This window comes from Molossus molossus, unplaced genomic scaffold, assembly GCF_014108415.1.
Source record: "Molossus molossus isolate mMolMol1 unplaced genomic scaffold, mMolMol1.p scaffold_m16_p_12, whole genome shotgun sequence".
Lineage (NCBI taxonomy): Eukaryota > Metazoa > Chordata > Mammalia > Chiroptera > Molossidae > Molossus > Molossus molossus.
The window spans coordinates 61,851,783-61,868,775 of NW_023425347.1; the positions used below are offsets into that span (position 1 = coordinate 61,851,783).

Here is a 16,993-nt window from a genome sequence, read left to right on the forward strand (position 1 = left end):
CATTCCACAAAGCAGCTCAGAGACAGGAACCCATGCTCCCCAGGCAGTGTGGGGACTGCAATCTCAGGTCTCCGTCCTGCCTGATCAGGGCCGTCTTCAGGGACTCTGGCCCTTCTGGATGCTTTTGGTCACGACAAGAGGCAGTAGAGCTGGGGCCCGGCTCTCACATGGAGCTGGCCGAGCTGGAAGTCGCCGTGCTCACTCACCGTCGGTGCCACAGTGCTCTCGTCTGTAAGGTGGGGATTTTAACAGTGTCTATCTCCTAGGTTTGTTGCGGAGTGAAGTGAATTAAGCCATGTCACGGGCAGTGCTGAGGATCGTGCCTGGCTTAGAACTAGCAAAAACGGACAAATCTTACTATTATTATTACTGTTGCCAGAAATGCTATAGAGTATAGACTGGGCTCTTCATTCCTGATTCTGAATCTGGCAAATTCGAGAACAGGGGAGGCTGAGGAGTTTGTGAAAACAAACTTTCTTAACGTTTCTGCAGTATAAGCTCTTAGCCATGAGGAGTAAAGCAGACCCAGGGAACACCCACATTCGTAAGTGTCATCACGTGCTAGGGAACGTTTTCCCTGCGTTACCTTATTTCATAGTCACGTGTCACTCCACAAACAGGTGCAGTTTTTCCCATTTTAGAGATGAGTAAATAGGGGCTTAGATTGTTTAAGTCACCTGCCCCAAAAATATAAAATAAGCAAGTAGAACTGAGATTGAACCAAAGTCTGTGTCCAAAGCCCATTTTCTCCATGACACCTTGTGTCGCCTAAGGGAGGGAGAGCTAAGGCAGCTATGGAGTGATTCTGACATCATCACACCTTTTCTCCTTTAAGGCTGAGGCTGTCTTCAGGGATAGAGGTGATAATTCAAAATCAAGACAAAAATCAGAAGGATGGCACTGAGTAGCTCTGAAATCCATGTGTATGCAAATGACTTAAGGGGAGTGGGGACAGAGCCAAGACACCAGGAGCCTGTCTGTCAATCAATGCCATCCATCACCGTGAAGCCTGGTTGTCATGGTAACTGGGGATAAAGCCTGGAGCCTGTAGAATCCAGTGCCTGTCTGTTCGGGGTGACTGGTTGGTTAGCAGGCACAGCAGAAGACCTTCTGGGCCAGGGCAGACTGCTTAGACGTGAATGCAAGACCCTTCACAATCAGGTCCCTGCTCTCCCCATTGTCCAATTTACCTACTTCAGGCTCTAAGAATCCAGCCCTGACTCTGTAGGGAAGCTCCAGAGGAGGCCCAACCTATACGGGCTGGGATTCTGAACATTCCTGCTAGAAAGACACTGAGCCTCCACTGTGGGCAGCCTCAGCTTTGGGCAAAATGCTGAGGATATACCATTAACAAGATGCGTGGGCAACAGGCAGTCACAATAGTGTGATACATGGTGCTAAATCTTAGTACTCTGAAGCACCGAAGACTGTTCCCCACCTAGAACTGGGGAGACAGAAAGACGTCCTGGCAGAGTCCTGTCTACATAGAGACTAAGGACAAGTAAGCAGTAACCAGGTGAAGGAGGGAAGGGGGGGGAGGGGAACATCGTTCAGGTAGAAAGAACATGTTCCTTTTTGTAATGCCCCAAGCAGAAAGTGAGTAGGATTAAGTCGAAGAACCAGCAAGTAGCTCAGGATAGGAAGTTCAGTGGGACTGATGGAGCTGGATGGCTGAGCAGGGCCAGAGCATGCTCACTTGAATGCTGGCCTTCTTGTCCAGTGGCAAGGACCCTCCTGTCTTGATGCTCACCTTTGCATGGCTCCAGCAGCTTGCCATTCTGCACCATGCCGTCCTCCCTGGAGCTCCCTGGAGGCCAACACTGACTCTATTTCTAGGTTACTGATACCATCATTCTTCCTGCCATAACCCAACCACAGGGCTGCTCTCATTTTGCACTGGCCTCAGGAGGAAGCGCTCCACAACAGAAACTGACCTTGGGGTGAACTCGGACGCTTCTCTCCTACTCCTCACTCTCACCCACTTGCTGCCTCAGCCACTCTCATGAAGTACCCTCTGCTTAGAAAGCCCCAGCTCTCTTCTCCACCAGACAAGCTCCTGCTCCTACTGATTTTGGAAAATCATCTTTAAATGTCTTTAGAGTCTAGAAAATGGGAAGGGAAGCAAGGTGGTTGATCCCTCCTTTCTGCATCTACTGTATTTATTTCTTTTCACGCATATATCACGTTGTATTGTTTTTAACACCCAATTCGCTGCACATTTCTCCAGGGCAGGGGTCAGTGTTTCATTCCTGTGTCCCCAGAAATCATGGGTTTTCCGTGAATATTTACTGGATGAGTGAAAGGATGCATGAGCCAATGGATGGAAATTAGATCCTTAGAGATTGAGTGTTTCCTGCCTCCTACTTTGGGTAACAAGGGGACCTTCCTGAAAGGGAATTATAAGCAAGCAACAGCAATGATTTATACACACACACACACACATATATATATATAATGGAAAGTATAAGAAATTTGAGAGATTTAAATTTTACATCTACCCCTCCCCAATTACTCTCCATACACAGCTTCATCATCTGGCTGCTGTTGTCTCTTCTCATAAAGAAATAGGAAATACACAGCCCAGAGGCCCTCATTCCCAGTCGCCTGCCTCTGACAGACATCACTAACTGATCATAGCACTTTCTGGCTGAGCCCCTATCTGGTGTCACAATCCTCAACTCAGCAATCCCTGCAGCATTTGCTATTAAAACCACCTGCTGTCTCTGTGTTAGACACTTTCTCTGCCCACACGTGTCTGCGGTTCACCTCTTCTAGTGCCAGCACACCACGCCTTTTCCGGGCTCCGACTACACCTAAGCTTCAGAGCAGAAAATCACAGCTGGTCAGTTTTACCTTTAACTGTTCTCCCAATTATAACTCCCAGTCAATGGGTCTAACTGACCCAAAACTGTATTTAGGGATGAATATTGAATATAATATTTCTTTAATTATTTTTTAAACCATCTGAAAACGTTTCATTTTTTTAAAAGATTTTTAAATTGATTTAGAGAGAAATGACAAGAGAAGGAGAGCAAGAAACATGGATATGAGAGTGTTCCATCGATCAGCTGCCTCCCACATGCCCCCACCAGGATCGAGTCCACAACCCGGGCATGTGCCCTGACTGGGATTTGAACTGGCAACTTTTCAGTGCACAGGATGACACTCAACCAACTGAGTCACACAGGCCAGGGCTCCTTTAATTATTTTTAAAACCTGATTTAACCGTTTTCAAAGCTATCCCAAGCAGATAGCTTTTTAAAGAGAAGATAAATGAAATAAAATATACAGATGTACCACAAAAAGCGTCAAGCTGGGGATCAGAAGTCCTCATTTCAAACTGCACTCTGCTTCTACCCAGTGGTGTCACCGTGGATACGTCATGTCCCCCCGGTTTGCCTCATTGTGAAATGAGGACAGTCATAAACACAGCTCCAGGCACTGCCAAGAGGCTCAAATGAGAGGACAGCCATGGGGAGACTGCCTGCCAGAGTCAGAACTCAGGGAATGCTGCTTGCATTGCACGTGCATAGCCTGTCCATTGCATGAGACTTCTACACCTGTCTTGACAGTCACATCTGCCTCTAGCTTCCCCCCTTGCCTACCTTCCTGTAGTGGTTAATTTTATTTATTTTTATTTATTTAACTTTTTTAATTTTCACCCAAGGGCATGCTTAGAGAGAGGAAGAGGAAGAGGGAGGGAGGGAGGGAAGAAGGGAGGGAGGGAGAAAGGACCAGAGAGAGAAACATCAATCCATTGCTTTCTTATGTGCCCTGACCAGGGATCAAACCTACAATTCAGGTATGTGACCTGACAGGGAATCAAACCAGTAACCTTTCAGTGCACAGGACTACGCTCAACCGACTGAGCCACTCCAGCAGGGCCATGGTGGTTATTTTATATATCAATTTGACTGGGCCATGATTGTGGCCAGCTATTTGATCTGACATTATCCTGAGCGTCTCTGTGAGGGTGTTTTGGGTGAGATCAGCATTTAAACAAGTAGACTATGTACAGCAGATTTCTCTCCCTAATGTGGATGGGCCTCATCCAATCAGGTGAAGTCCAAAATAGAACAAAAAGGCTGACCCTTCCCTGAGTAAGAGAGGATTCCTCCTGCCTGCCTGCCTTCAAACTGGGAGTGTGGCTTTCTTCCTGCCTTGGAACATGAACCGAAACCTCTGAGACTTGTCACACTTCATAATTGTGTGAGTCAATCTTGTAGTAAATCTCTTTACATGTATATGTAGCAAATATTCTATTGTTCTCTGAAACCAATTAGTTACAATCTCAACCAATCGTATGTTTCCTAATGCCTTCCTTATGGCTCTCGATGATTTTCCTTTGTTTAAAGTGATTCAATATATGTCTATAGTCAGTGAGCACAGTGGGTTAAGATAGTGTTTTTAATACTTTTTTGACTACTCCTACAAATAAACAACATATTTTACATCACCATCCAGCCCACACACATCCAGCTAAAATAAGTTTCAATACTTAACCATATTGGTGGATGCACTCATATGTTCCAGCCTGTTATATCCTGTTTCATTTTGTTAAATGCTGGTCATGACCCACTAAGTTACTTTTACAATCTACTGATGGGCTGTGGCCTGCAGTTTGAAAAATCCTACGTAAACATCTCCGAGAGATGTTAAGACCACAGGTTCATGAGTTTGACCCCTGACTCCAACAATTAACAGCAATGTGACCTTGGGCGAGTTACTTAACATTGTGAACTTCATTTCCTCATTTTAAATTGGGGATTCTAGTATCCTCTTCACAGGTCTTTCCTGAGGATTAAATGAGATAGTATATCGAAAAATGCTTGATCCAGTGTCTGCCACATAGTGAAATGCTCAGTAAATGTTGGCTGTCTAACCATCATTGCTAGGGCCGCTGGTACATAGTATCAGAATGAGTAATGCAACATGTGGGGAGATGTGTAGGCTGGTAAATACTTGGACAATACACAGACTCTACATCACAAGACCTTGACTCAGTACTAACTGAATCATGCTGAGCCATTTATTTAGGCTCTTTGGACCTCAGCTATTTCACTGTAAAAGTGGGAAAAATAATACAATTCCTCATAAGCTATTATGAAGATCATCACGAATGATGTAAATGTATTATACTTTGCCAATATTAGGAGTTATTATATATAAATATATTTTATTAAAACCAAATATATCTGTTAACTAAGTACAATGAATACAAAATAAATTTTAATTCACTTTAGGTGGTAACCAATTTGGCTGTCCATGTACTAAATCAGTCCTGACTCTAATCCATATGATTATGACAAAGAGAAACCCTATTACTTTCTATAAACCCTCAATGAGCGGGATCATATTGGTATGTAGACAGTGCTTACTTACATGTTGTGTGTGTTTAGTAAGTGTTTCTTGTGTGAAAAGCTAAATGAGTATATGAATAAAGGAAGGGAAGGAAGAGAAGAGAATGTTGAACTGTAATTAGCATAAACTTTAAAGAGGTTTTGTGTCCCTGTGGCTTTTCTGCCCTGTGTGTTAGGTAGTTGACCAGCTGATTCAAGGACCCGAGCTGGAAGGTAACAATTAATGACAGGCTGAATGTACTGTGCCCTCCTGGAAGGGTCTCTCCCAGGGTCACTGTTATCCGGCATGTATCGAGAGGAGGAATGATGGAATGCAGGCATAGGTTTGGGCAGAGTTGTTAACACTTTGAAAGATAGTGATGAGAATTCGAAGTGACCTTGATGAATGGGAAGAGCAGTTCCTCCAAAACTGGATGAAGCTCTAGAGACAGAAATGAATGACCTTGATCAAAGAAATGGACAGGTGGGGAAGGAAGCATGATTGCTGAGGTGCCAAGTCTATAGCAGAAGCACCGACCACAGCCAGCCAGGCATCATGATAATGATTTCCCTTCCGTTTGAACAACGTTTCAGAGCTGACCAGGTGCAGACCCCTACGAGATAGGTCATCTTATCCCCACTCTACAGATGAGGGACAGTTAATAGTACAGACTGGACAGCTGGGAATAATAAACACGTGGTACTAATAACACCAACATAGCACAGCAATAATAAGCAACACTCTTGAACACTTACTACATGCCAGGCCCTGGGACACATGCGCACATAGATTGAGTCATTTCATGTTCACAACAATCCTCTGGGGTCCGTATTGTCAGCGTCTCTTTTGGAAGAACAGGAAACTGAGGCATGGAGAGGTTAACCCACTCGCCTGAGGGTCGCAAGGCAGATGGATGGTGGAGATGTGATCTGATCCGGGCAATCTGATTCAGAACCGTTTTTCAACAACCGACGTTTATTTCAACAAACGCTTACTAGCGTCTGAGCGCTGCCCTAAATATTTTCTGTGGATCAGTCCACCTATTCCCCACAACCACTCCGCGAGGTAAATGCCATTCCTATCTCCAGCTTAACAGGGGAGGACATTGAGACTTAAAATGATTAAACAATGTGTCCTTGATCACACAGCTCATGACAGAACCCAGGCTTTTAACTGCATTTTGCTATACTAGTATCTTGCACTAAAGGGAAAAATGTCCGCTTAAACATTTATCATGCAAAATGTACTTGGAATTATTCTCAAACCCTTGTTACTATTCCATTTAGGTCTTTGAGGCTCAGAGAAATGAAGTGCCCTGATCAAGGTCATGTAGCCACTAAAGAGTAGAACCCAGGTCCCCACCAGGTGTCTCCAACTCCAAAGCCTGGTTGCCTTGCTATCCCACCACCAGCGCATTTCTTCACTCCACAGACCCTGATCCAACACCTTCAGTACCTGCTGACCACACCAAAAACTGTAATCTATCATAGTAATTACTGTTTAAACAGTGTTTTACTTATTGCAGTGCTTCTTAAAAATATCATCTTGGTTAATTCTCATAATAGCCTTTTGAAGTGGCTTATTATCCATACATTAGTTATGGGAAAAATGAGACTGAGAGATAGGAAATGTTCACTTTTAAATGGCAGAGCCTACATGAAAAGCAAAGATATCTTGGTCAAAGGAGTCCTCTCACTCCACACTGCCTTGTGGCTTTCAGGGGCCACCAAATGTGACTGGTTTCCTTCATAAGAAAAGCATCAATAGAAGTCATTTTCTGTAAGGTCTTTGCATAGCCCTTTTAATATAGCCCAAAATTATGGAATCGTGAGCCGTTGGATTCTTGAAGACTATTAGTTTACTTTCTATTTTATGCACGGTTTGCATTACAGCATTCCTCATGGGGCATCCTGTCAGACTTACTTAGATTCTTTCCCTGATAGAAAACTATTATATGTTGCTTTTTGAGAAATCAAGGGCACAGAAGCTGAAACAAATGTGTCAGGACCTACCTATATTAGCATAAAGAGGAGGGGTTAAAAACAGACCACTACCGCCCACTGGTGTGGCTCAGTGGTTGAGCATCGACCCACGCACCAAGAGGTCACCAGTTTGATTACCGGTCAGGGCACGTGCCCTGGGGTTGTGGGCCCGATCCCCAGTGAGGGGCATGCAGGAGGTGGCCAATCAATGTTCTCTCTAATAGATGTTCTCTCTCACCGATGTTTCTGTCTCTCTCTTCCTCTCCCTTCTTCTCTCCCTAAAAATCAATAAAGAAAAATAAATAAATAAGAAGAGAACAGACCACTGCCATGTTTGTCCCAAAGGTATTTGTAGAATATTCATCTGACCTCTGATACTTTGCTCCTTGCACACGCCTGCTTGGCTGGAGGGAACCTGGTTCAGCAGAGCAAGCAGTAGTCATGGGAATGGACAGGGAGGGACAGATCATAGATACCGAGGAGGTGACTAACAAGATATGTGGGAAGAGAGAGGGAAGAAGTCAAAACTATTCCCAGGTTTCGAGTCTTGACAAAAACAGCTGTGATAAAAAGGAAAGAAGCTGGGACCATAATTCAGACTATCTCATGTATTTTCACTTACTAGTGATAGGACTTTTCAGCCTTGGTTCCTTCACAATAGAGGTCAGGAAACCTATCATCTTGCACAAAGTCATAGAAGATTAAGTAAGAAGACATACAAGTAGCCAGCAGGTACATTAAAAGGTGCTTAACGTCACAAATCATCAAGGAAAGAGAAATCAAAACCACAATGAGATAATCACCTCACACCTGTTAGGATATCTATTATCAGAAAGATAAGGGATCACAAATGTTGGCAAGGATGTAGTCAAAAGGGAACAGTTGTGCCCCCTGTTGGTGAGAATATAAACTGGTAGAGCCACTATGGAAAACAGTATGGAGGTTCCTCAAGAGATTAAAAATAGAAATACCACATGGTCCAGCCATCCCACTTCTAGGTATTTATCCGAAGGAAACAGAGCGTTATCTCAACAAGCTATCTGTACTCTGATGTTCGCAGAGCATTGCTCACAGTAGCCAACAGAGAGAAGAGGTGGCAGATGAATGGATAAAGAAGATGCCGTGTAGATACACAGTAGAATATTAGCAGCCTTAAAAAATAAGAAAATCCTGCCATCTGTGACAACAGGATGAACCTCGAGGGCACTATGCTGAGCGAAGGAAGCCAGACAGAGAACGCCCCTGCGTACTATCACTTATATGTGGCACCTGAAAAACAAAAGCCAAACTCGCCCTGGCCGGTTTTCTCAGTGGTTAGAGCATCAGCCTGTGGTCTGGAGAGACCTGGGTTCGGTTCCCACTAAGGGCATGTACCCCAGTTGCAGTTAGTCCCCCGCCCTGGTTGGGTCGTGCGGGTGGCAACCACTCGATGTGTCCCTTTCACATCGATGTTTCTCTCTCTCTCTCCCTCTCTCTCCCTCCCGCTCTATCTGAACAAAAAATAGAAAAATGTCCTCGGGTAAGAATTAAAAAAAATTTTTTAAAAAGCCAAACTCATAGAAACTGAGAGTAGAAACGTGTTTGCCAGGAGCTGGGGGAGGTGAGAGAAATAGGAAGAGGTTGGTAAAAGGGACAGACATTCAGCTGTAAGAGGAGTCAGGTCTGAGAATCTGATGCGCAGCCTGCTGAGGATAGCTGATAGCACTGTGTGGTACCATTGACACTTGCTACGAGAACAGAACTTCAATGTTCTCACCCAAAACAGGAAAATATGTATATGTGAAGTGGTGGTTGGGTTAATGAACTCAGTGGGGGCATCCTTTCACAACGCATACATACATCAAATCGCCATATCATACACTTTATGCATCTTGCAGTTACATTTGTTAGCTATACCTCAGTAAACGAGGAACAAGTTGTGAAAGGAGTGAGTGAGAAGCCCGGCATGAGGCACTTCGCACGGAGCTCAGCACAGAGCAGTCAGCGCTTGTCCCACTGTTCTGCGCCCAGTGACCTGGACGGCGGCCTCTTTGACACAGCCGGCCCTCAGGAGGAGGAGCGCAGAGGGGTGGGCGACAGGGACATGGTGGGGCTGCCTGCAGGTCCCAGCTTCCTAGCAGACATGGCCTTGGGCATTCAGGAACACGGGCAGGGATTCAGATGGGAGTGTGGGTCCCCCACAAGAAGGGCAGAGACGGAGAAGCGGAGGAAGCAAGGACAATGATACAGCAGGAAATGAGTCCTGAGAACACTTTCTAGGGCCACGCCCACATTTAAGCAGCAGGTGGAGGAGGAGTAAACAGTAAAAATGATAAAGAATTAGTAGTCCGAGAGGAAGGCAAGTTAAAAGCAGCTCAACAATATTCAGGATTTATCCACTATGGGCCCAGTCCTGTGCTAGGTACAAAAATACCAGAGTAGACACAGAACTTGTATGTAAAAGTTCATGGTCTAGTAGGAGAGACAGACATGTAATTAAAATTAGTCTAATGTATACAATTTCTAAAATATATCCTCTGGAGCCTTCCCTTGGCTGCAGAACCTGCCATACTTCCAAAACCTCAGGGCATCTCTACAAGGAAGCTGGCACCTCCAAGCCAACTCGTCATGTTCTTCTCACCCCAATATGTGTGTGCATCTGTGTGCATGCATGCACATGTGTGTTTGTGTATGTGTGTGTATGGTAGAGATATAACTTAGAGAAAGGAGTCATTTATACCTCACAATTCACACCCAAGCCATCTGTAAATGATCTAAATTCTCTTTTCAAAATCTATCCCGAATCTATCATGATCTTTCCTCTCCATGCTTATTCCTGTTCATCAGCAAGGGGCCTCTAGTTCTTCCCGAGTCCACTCTCACCATCTAATATGTGCACTACATCGCAGTGGAGAGACTGGCTGCTACATCCATGGGACCAAGCTCTGCCCTGCTGATGGCGGCAGTGGCTTTCGTCACACAGAAGGTGGGGTCCATACTTCCCGTGGCCAGCAAATCCCTCTGAGGCCTGTCTCGGCTTCCTCCAACCTCAGCTCCTGGCATATCCCCCATACTCACAGGCTTCAGCCACACCCTCCTCCCTTCAGTTCCGGCTGTCCACTACGCCCAGGACACCCCCTCTCTTGTCTTTGGAATCGCTTTCTTATCCTTTGGACCTTATCTCAGTCTGAATTTTACCTCCTCAGACTTTCCCAGATCCTCCTAAGCTATGTAAGTGTTGCCTTCCTCTCCCCTGCAGTTCTTCTCTGTTTCTATGACCTGTTCATGTCCTACATGGCTCTTATCACAATTTGCACTTATATACTGATTCACCCTGCAAAGGTCATTGAGGCCATACTAGGATGTGCACTGACATAGGAGAGGAACGTGTAGCACGGGCCAGAGGTGAGGTCTCTGCCCTCACGGAGCATGCATTCCAGAGAGAGGGGCTGACAGTAAACACATAAGTGCAAGAATGTGGTAACTATTGAATCAATACTGATTTCCTGATAATGAGGATAGGGTGCTATAGCAAAGAGGGACTTGACCACATGGTCAGGAAAGGCCTCTCTGAAAATATGACATTGAAGTTGATATCTAAGTAATGAAAATACAGCTGTTCAAACGTCAGAGGAAAAGGAAGAGCCCAGATAGCGAAGAGAACAGATACCCAGACTGTAGGCTAAAGTAGGTTTGGTACGTTAGAATGTTGAAGGAACAGGAATGATGACAACAACAAAGGCGGGAAGGAAGGAAGAAGGAGGGAGGGAGGGAAGAGTGAGGGAGGGTAAAAAAGGAAGGAAGGAAGGGGAGAAGGGAGGGAGGGGGAGGGGAGGAGGGAGGAGAAAGGGAGGGAAGAATGGAGGGAGGGAGGGAAGGAGGAAAGGAGGGAGGAAGGGGGAGGGATAAGGAAGGGAGGGAAAAATGGAGGGAGAGAGGGAGGGAGGGAGGGAGGGAGAATGGAGGGAGGGAGAATGGAGGGAGGGAGGGAGGGAGGAGGGAAGGAGGGTGGGAGGAAGGAGGGCAGGAGGGAAGAGAGGGAGAGGAAGCCATCATGCTCTAGCATAATCCAGGGAAGAGCTAACACTGGCTTGGACTAGCTGGATGGCGACAGGGGTGGGAGGACCCATATACTTTAGAAGTGAAGGCAACAGACATTGTTGATGAGGAGCAAGAAGGAGGAACCAAGATGCCATCTGGATTTTGGGCCATTTATTTAGTTTCCTGTACTAGGTCATGAGTTTTGCAAGGACACGGACCATATTGATTTTGTTCACCTGTCACATAATACAAATTCAATAAACATGGTTGGAAGAATGAATGCATAAGGAAACAAAACTATGGGCGAAGGGGCAGAGGGATGCCAGGGCAGGTTTCGCAGAGGTGGAGATGCCTGTACCAGGCTCAGGCTCAAGAGCTGACTCTGTCAGGTCAGCCAGACCGGGAGGAGCACTGGGTGCTGACACACAGCACGGGCAGAGGGAGGCAGGAAACATGTGTGACCAGAGCAATGTCACTGCAGTACTTGACCTACCCAAGGTAAATTATCAGCTCTGCCTGGCCAGACTCCAGAGAAACCATAATAGTCAATACATTACTCTCTTTGTCATGCCTTCATACAAAGACGAGTAGTAAGATCTCCAAAGAGGGGATAAAGAAAGGGGGGAAATTGGAATCCAGAAATTCAAGACCAAAGCCATCCTAATTCCTGAAGAAGATAGGAAGCTTGAGGAAAGTCTAGGATCCCAATGAAGTCGAACATCACCTCCCCAGCATCCAAGACTTCACTTGACTTTTGATGCATGGTTTCATGCTGTCTTTGGGAAAGAAGCATTTTATCGAGAGAACAGATTAGTGCAAACAGCTTTGTGCATCCTCTAGGATGAACACAGGGAGGATCTGAGGCAAACCCAAGGACAAAACATCCCCCCGAGCAACGCAACCAGTGTGTTCACTTAAATCCTTCCATACATAGCCCAGCCCTTTGTAGCCATGAGTGTATATACCACATGGGTGTTTCTTAGAAATAAGCACTTAGAATATAAATATCATTAAAGTCATATAGATTACAGAGGCACAGAGAGGCACAGACAGTGACAAAGAGACAGAGAAACAGGTTGAGAAAGAGAGAGCAAGGCACCGAGAAAGAAAGGGAGTGAGAGAGAGAGGAGAGGAGAAAGAGACAAAGAGAAACCAGACAGATGTGGAACATGGAGAGAGAGTGTGCGTGATTCCATTTGTCAAAGGGAAAGAAGGTAGATGTTTTGCTCTTTGTAGGTTAATATGTAAATGACATTCTGATTTATTAGCAGGCTCCAGCAGATGAGGTGATGATTAGCACATTTCCATATTTATAGAAAAGCAACACTAACTTTCCAGATTTATAGAAAATCAGCTCTTCGTAAATAGCCAATTGTGCTATTATCGACATATGGTTTTCTATAAACAGAGATGAGGAAATTATCCTTGGGACAATTTGTTGGTGGGCTCTTTTTGAATATTAACCACATCAAAAGCCCATTTTTTCCCTCACAGATTTTAAAGAGGAGGGGCCATGAGATACCCCAGGCGATTAATTAGTAATCCAACACCAAAGACAGGAGCCCAAATTAAAGGCTTTCCCGTGACCACACGGTGGAAAGACCCTGGGACCAGGGCGCTTGCTGCCAGCTCCCTGCAGCCGTGGGCACGGTAATTAGCCTCCCTGAGGAGCCTCCGCATTTCTGGGGCTAAAACTGTCACAATACCAAACTCTGTGGGTTGTCAAGAAAATTAAATGAGAATATAAGCAAAAAGCACCTAGAACCTAGTAGGTACTCAACAAATGTTAGCTCTTTCTTCTCCCTCATGTTTTGGAATGGTTCTAAAAAGACCCACTTGAATTAAGTTTTGCAAACTCTCTTTTGACATTGATCCATACTCTATCATTTAGATTCTATTATGACTCTGTGCATGTATACATGACCATGTTTACCTGGAAAAAGTTTCTTGAGACAATAACTTACCTTTCCTGCCTACAATCCGCTATGATGTTTTCTATTCTATCCTTTGTTTTTCAGAATGTCGTTTCTGATCCATACATTGATGCCAAGACATACTACCGAGTTGCACCCTGTAGCTTGAAGACTACTGTGCTACAAGAAGGTAGGAAGCATATTTAGATTTGCTCACCATTGTATCCCTAGCACAAACACATAATAGATACTCAACAGATATATGAATTATGAAAGAATGAATGGATGGCAGCAATCTAAAGGAATGCCCCTTGCAAACTCCATGTCTTTTTTTTTTCACACTCACTACATGCTAAGCCCTGTGTCAAGTGCTAAAGAGAAAGAAAAACATTAGACATGATGCTTGCTTTTAAAGATCTTGCGATCTACATGAGGTAAAAAATATCAACACTTGGAAAATTATTTTTTAAAGACTAAACAGTGCAGAATTTGTATGAATGTGTTGGAGAAAAGAAGGGGCCAGCCTGGGCTGGTGCAGTCAGAGAAACGTCTTAAAACTGGGAGTTTGACCTTGGTTTTGAAATATGGATAGATCTCTCACCCTCCTACTCATTCATTGATTAGGTTGGTGTTTCTCAAACTAGTGAGCATCAGAACCACCTGGAGGGCTGGTCAGAACACAGACTGCTGGGCCCACTCCCAGTTTCTAAGTGAGGAGGTTTGGGATGGGAGCCTGAGAATTTGCATTTCTAGCAGGTGGCCTGGTAACGTGGGTGCTGCCGGTTGGCGTCCACACGTTGAGGAGTGCTATTCTAGCAGTCTGGAGTGAGACCATGTTGATGTCCCGCTAAGAAGTTTAGAGTTTATTCTTAGCCATTCAGGATATTAGGCGAGAAAGGGATCTCATCAGATCTGTGAAGTAGGAAGATGCTTCTGGTGGCAGTGGTTGAGAACGGCCGGAAGGGGTGAGCCTCCCCCTGGACACCACGTGGAGCTGACGCAGTGAGGAGTGACCGCTGAGAGTGGACGCGGGGAACAGGTGGATGAGAGCGGCTCGGGGCAGAGAAAGTGATGGACCTCAGAATCCACAGGGGTGAAGGAGAAGGAGGAATCTGGGATGACTCCAGTGTTCTGGCATCAATGACGGCCTGGAATGGCACTTCCATTAACCAAGAATCTACATATGAAATAAGTCTTACTGTTTTGAATAACAAAATCCCAGATTATTACTACAGAGGTAACAGGGGTGAAACAGAAGACGCATCGTTTTAAGGAGCCAGACAAATATGTGTTAAAATCATGTCTTTAGTGCTTAATTAGCAAGTCCATTTCACCCTTTGGACATCACTGCCCTGTAAATAATACCAATGATACCCTGTAGGGTTGTCATGAGGACTAAATGAGACTCAGTGCTCAGAAAACTGCCAACCACGTTCCGGCGTAGGCACCGACCACTGTATGCAGAAACCTTCTACTTACCCTTTTTTACCATCTGTTCTTTGTCAAGCACCAGGAAATACTCATAAATGCCACCCATCGATCCAGATGTGATGTAGTGGGTGCCGTAGTCATCGATGAACTTGGAGTATGGGCCGTAACTGTACTGCTCGGGAAGCTCCTTGAGTGACTGCAGCATTTCTTCATCCAGCATGATATTGTCCCTCCTCATCTTAAAGTGGGCGGTCTGCACCTTTGTGTGAATTCTCATGAAGCTGTATTTCTGCCGACAACAACCGCCATGGGGTGAGGAACAGAGCAGAGTATACATTTTACCCTCTGAGCTAATGCAAAGGGTCAGTATTTACTAGCTGTGGGAAATACATATATAATACTAATGATACCTTCCATTATAGAAATTTGGTAAATTTCTAACCTAGTAAATATGTATATATGTACACACACACACACACACAACTATATTAGGATAAATGCATATAATGGAGAATTAGTATATTTTACAAGCACATGTTACACACCAGTGTGGTCTTGGCTTCCTCTCCCATGCTGCCCCCTCTGTTCCCACTGCCCCTGTCTGGGTCACATCACGGCTCAGCGGGGTTACTGGCAGTGTCCTTCCCTGTGCTCCTCACCTCTGCTCTGCCCCAGTCCGTTCTCACCTCCACCTTCCCCTGCTCTACTTGAAGCGCTGCGTACGCAAGCTCCTGCACAAGTACTCGGCATCCGGTAAAAATTACACTGAGAAATATTTTCAGTGACTGGGTGACATGCCAGGATTATTTATGCATTTCATTTATTGAACCAATGTGTAAAAGTGCTTGCACTGTGCCAGGTGCAGTGGATGTGATCTTGACTGGGAGAGGCCCCTGCCCTCGTGTCGCTTACATTTCGGTTCGTGGCAATCATGTGCTCTTCAGTAATAAAGAATACCAGCACCCTGATACCATCATCATCATCATCATCAAGCCAGGACCAGAGTAATGTTGAATAGATTTACGAGGAAGAGGGTCATGTATGGGCTTTACTTCCAGGAAATGTAAACCTTGATCCAAAGTGATACTGAAAGTTTGTCAAGGTCACCTGCTTTTAGCAAAATCCACATTAATATGTGATAACCAGATAACAGAACAATAGTGCCCTTCAGATCAATAGCTCATTTGTGGCAAAGCTCCAGAATATAATTAATATTTGATGAGTAAGTTAATTTTTATCATTTGAAATATGTTTTTGAGCCCCAACTAAATCTGCAGTTCCTGAGTCAATGTTATTGAGGCATCCTGGTAAATTTCTAACCTAGTCAATAACTATTTCTCTGGCTCCTCATTACCTCTCCAAGTTCATCATTCCGTGGTTGTCCATCCTACCCTGTGCTTCAGCCAGCTGAAGTACTTTCAACCCCAAATTTGGGGGGCATTCTCTCATCTCCAGGCCTTTGTACCTGCTGTCTCCCAAGCTTAAACACCCTTCTGTTGATTAACTTCCGCCTCCCTTCATCTGGAGAACTTGAACTGATCTTTAGATCTCAGTTTAGGAAGATGTTCTTTCCTCAAGGAAGCATTACCTGACCCAGCAGGACAACAGACAGTACTGAATGTTCGATGAATAAATGAAAACTGATTCAGCATGTTAGCTCTCCAATCTGTTCAGAAAAGTCAAGCTTGCCTTAGAATTCTTCCAAGTCTAGTTCAGAGGGCCTGGTTGTGTCTCTTATGACCATTCTAAGTATTTCCCTGTATGCTCTAGGTAACCATGAAAAGGGATGGGATGAAGTGATAGGGGTCTTAGTCTTGTTATTTGATTTTATTCTCTTTGTGCAAAAGCGCAGTAAGAAAAACAAACGTGATTACCACTGATTAGACGTTTCTAATTATACAATCAAATGAAGGTTCAATTACTACTGTACTTTTTTTTTTAGTTCATCCTCGCCCGAGGATATTTTTCCATTGATTTTTAGATAGAGTGGAAAGGAGAAAGAGAAAGAAACATCCATGTAAAAGAGACACATCAATTGGTTGCCACAACCCTGACTGGGGCTGAGGATTGAACCTACAACCCAGGTATGTGCCCCTCACCGGGAATCGAACCCATGACCTCAGTCCAGGGGCTGATGCTCTAACCACTGAGCCAAACCGACCAGGGCATTACTGTACTTTTTTTTTTTTTTATCCTCACCCGAGGACATTTTTGCATTTATCTTCAGATAGAGCAGAAGAGAGAGAGAGGAGAAGCGAGAGAGAGAAACATTGATATGAGAGAGACACATCGACTGGTTGCCACCCA

The 16,993-nt window shown here is 44.8% G+C and overlaps 1 protein-coding gene across 1 annotated transcript in view; it reads right to left on the reverse strand.

The window, feature by feature from the left end:
• The window catches only part of C8A (complement C8 alpha chain), a 56,900-nt gene that overhangs the window by 15,071 nt on the left and 24,836 nt on the right, over nucleotides 1–16,993 (reverse strand). Inside the window, exon 7 of the mRNA XM_036257268.1 lies at nucleotides 14,735–14,975. Coding sequence (XP_036113161.1) covers nucleotides 14,735–14,975 — 241 coding nt within the window. The remainder of the gene's footprint in view (nucleotides 1–14,734; nucleotides 14,976–16,993) is intronic.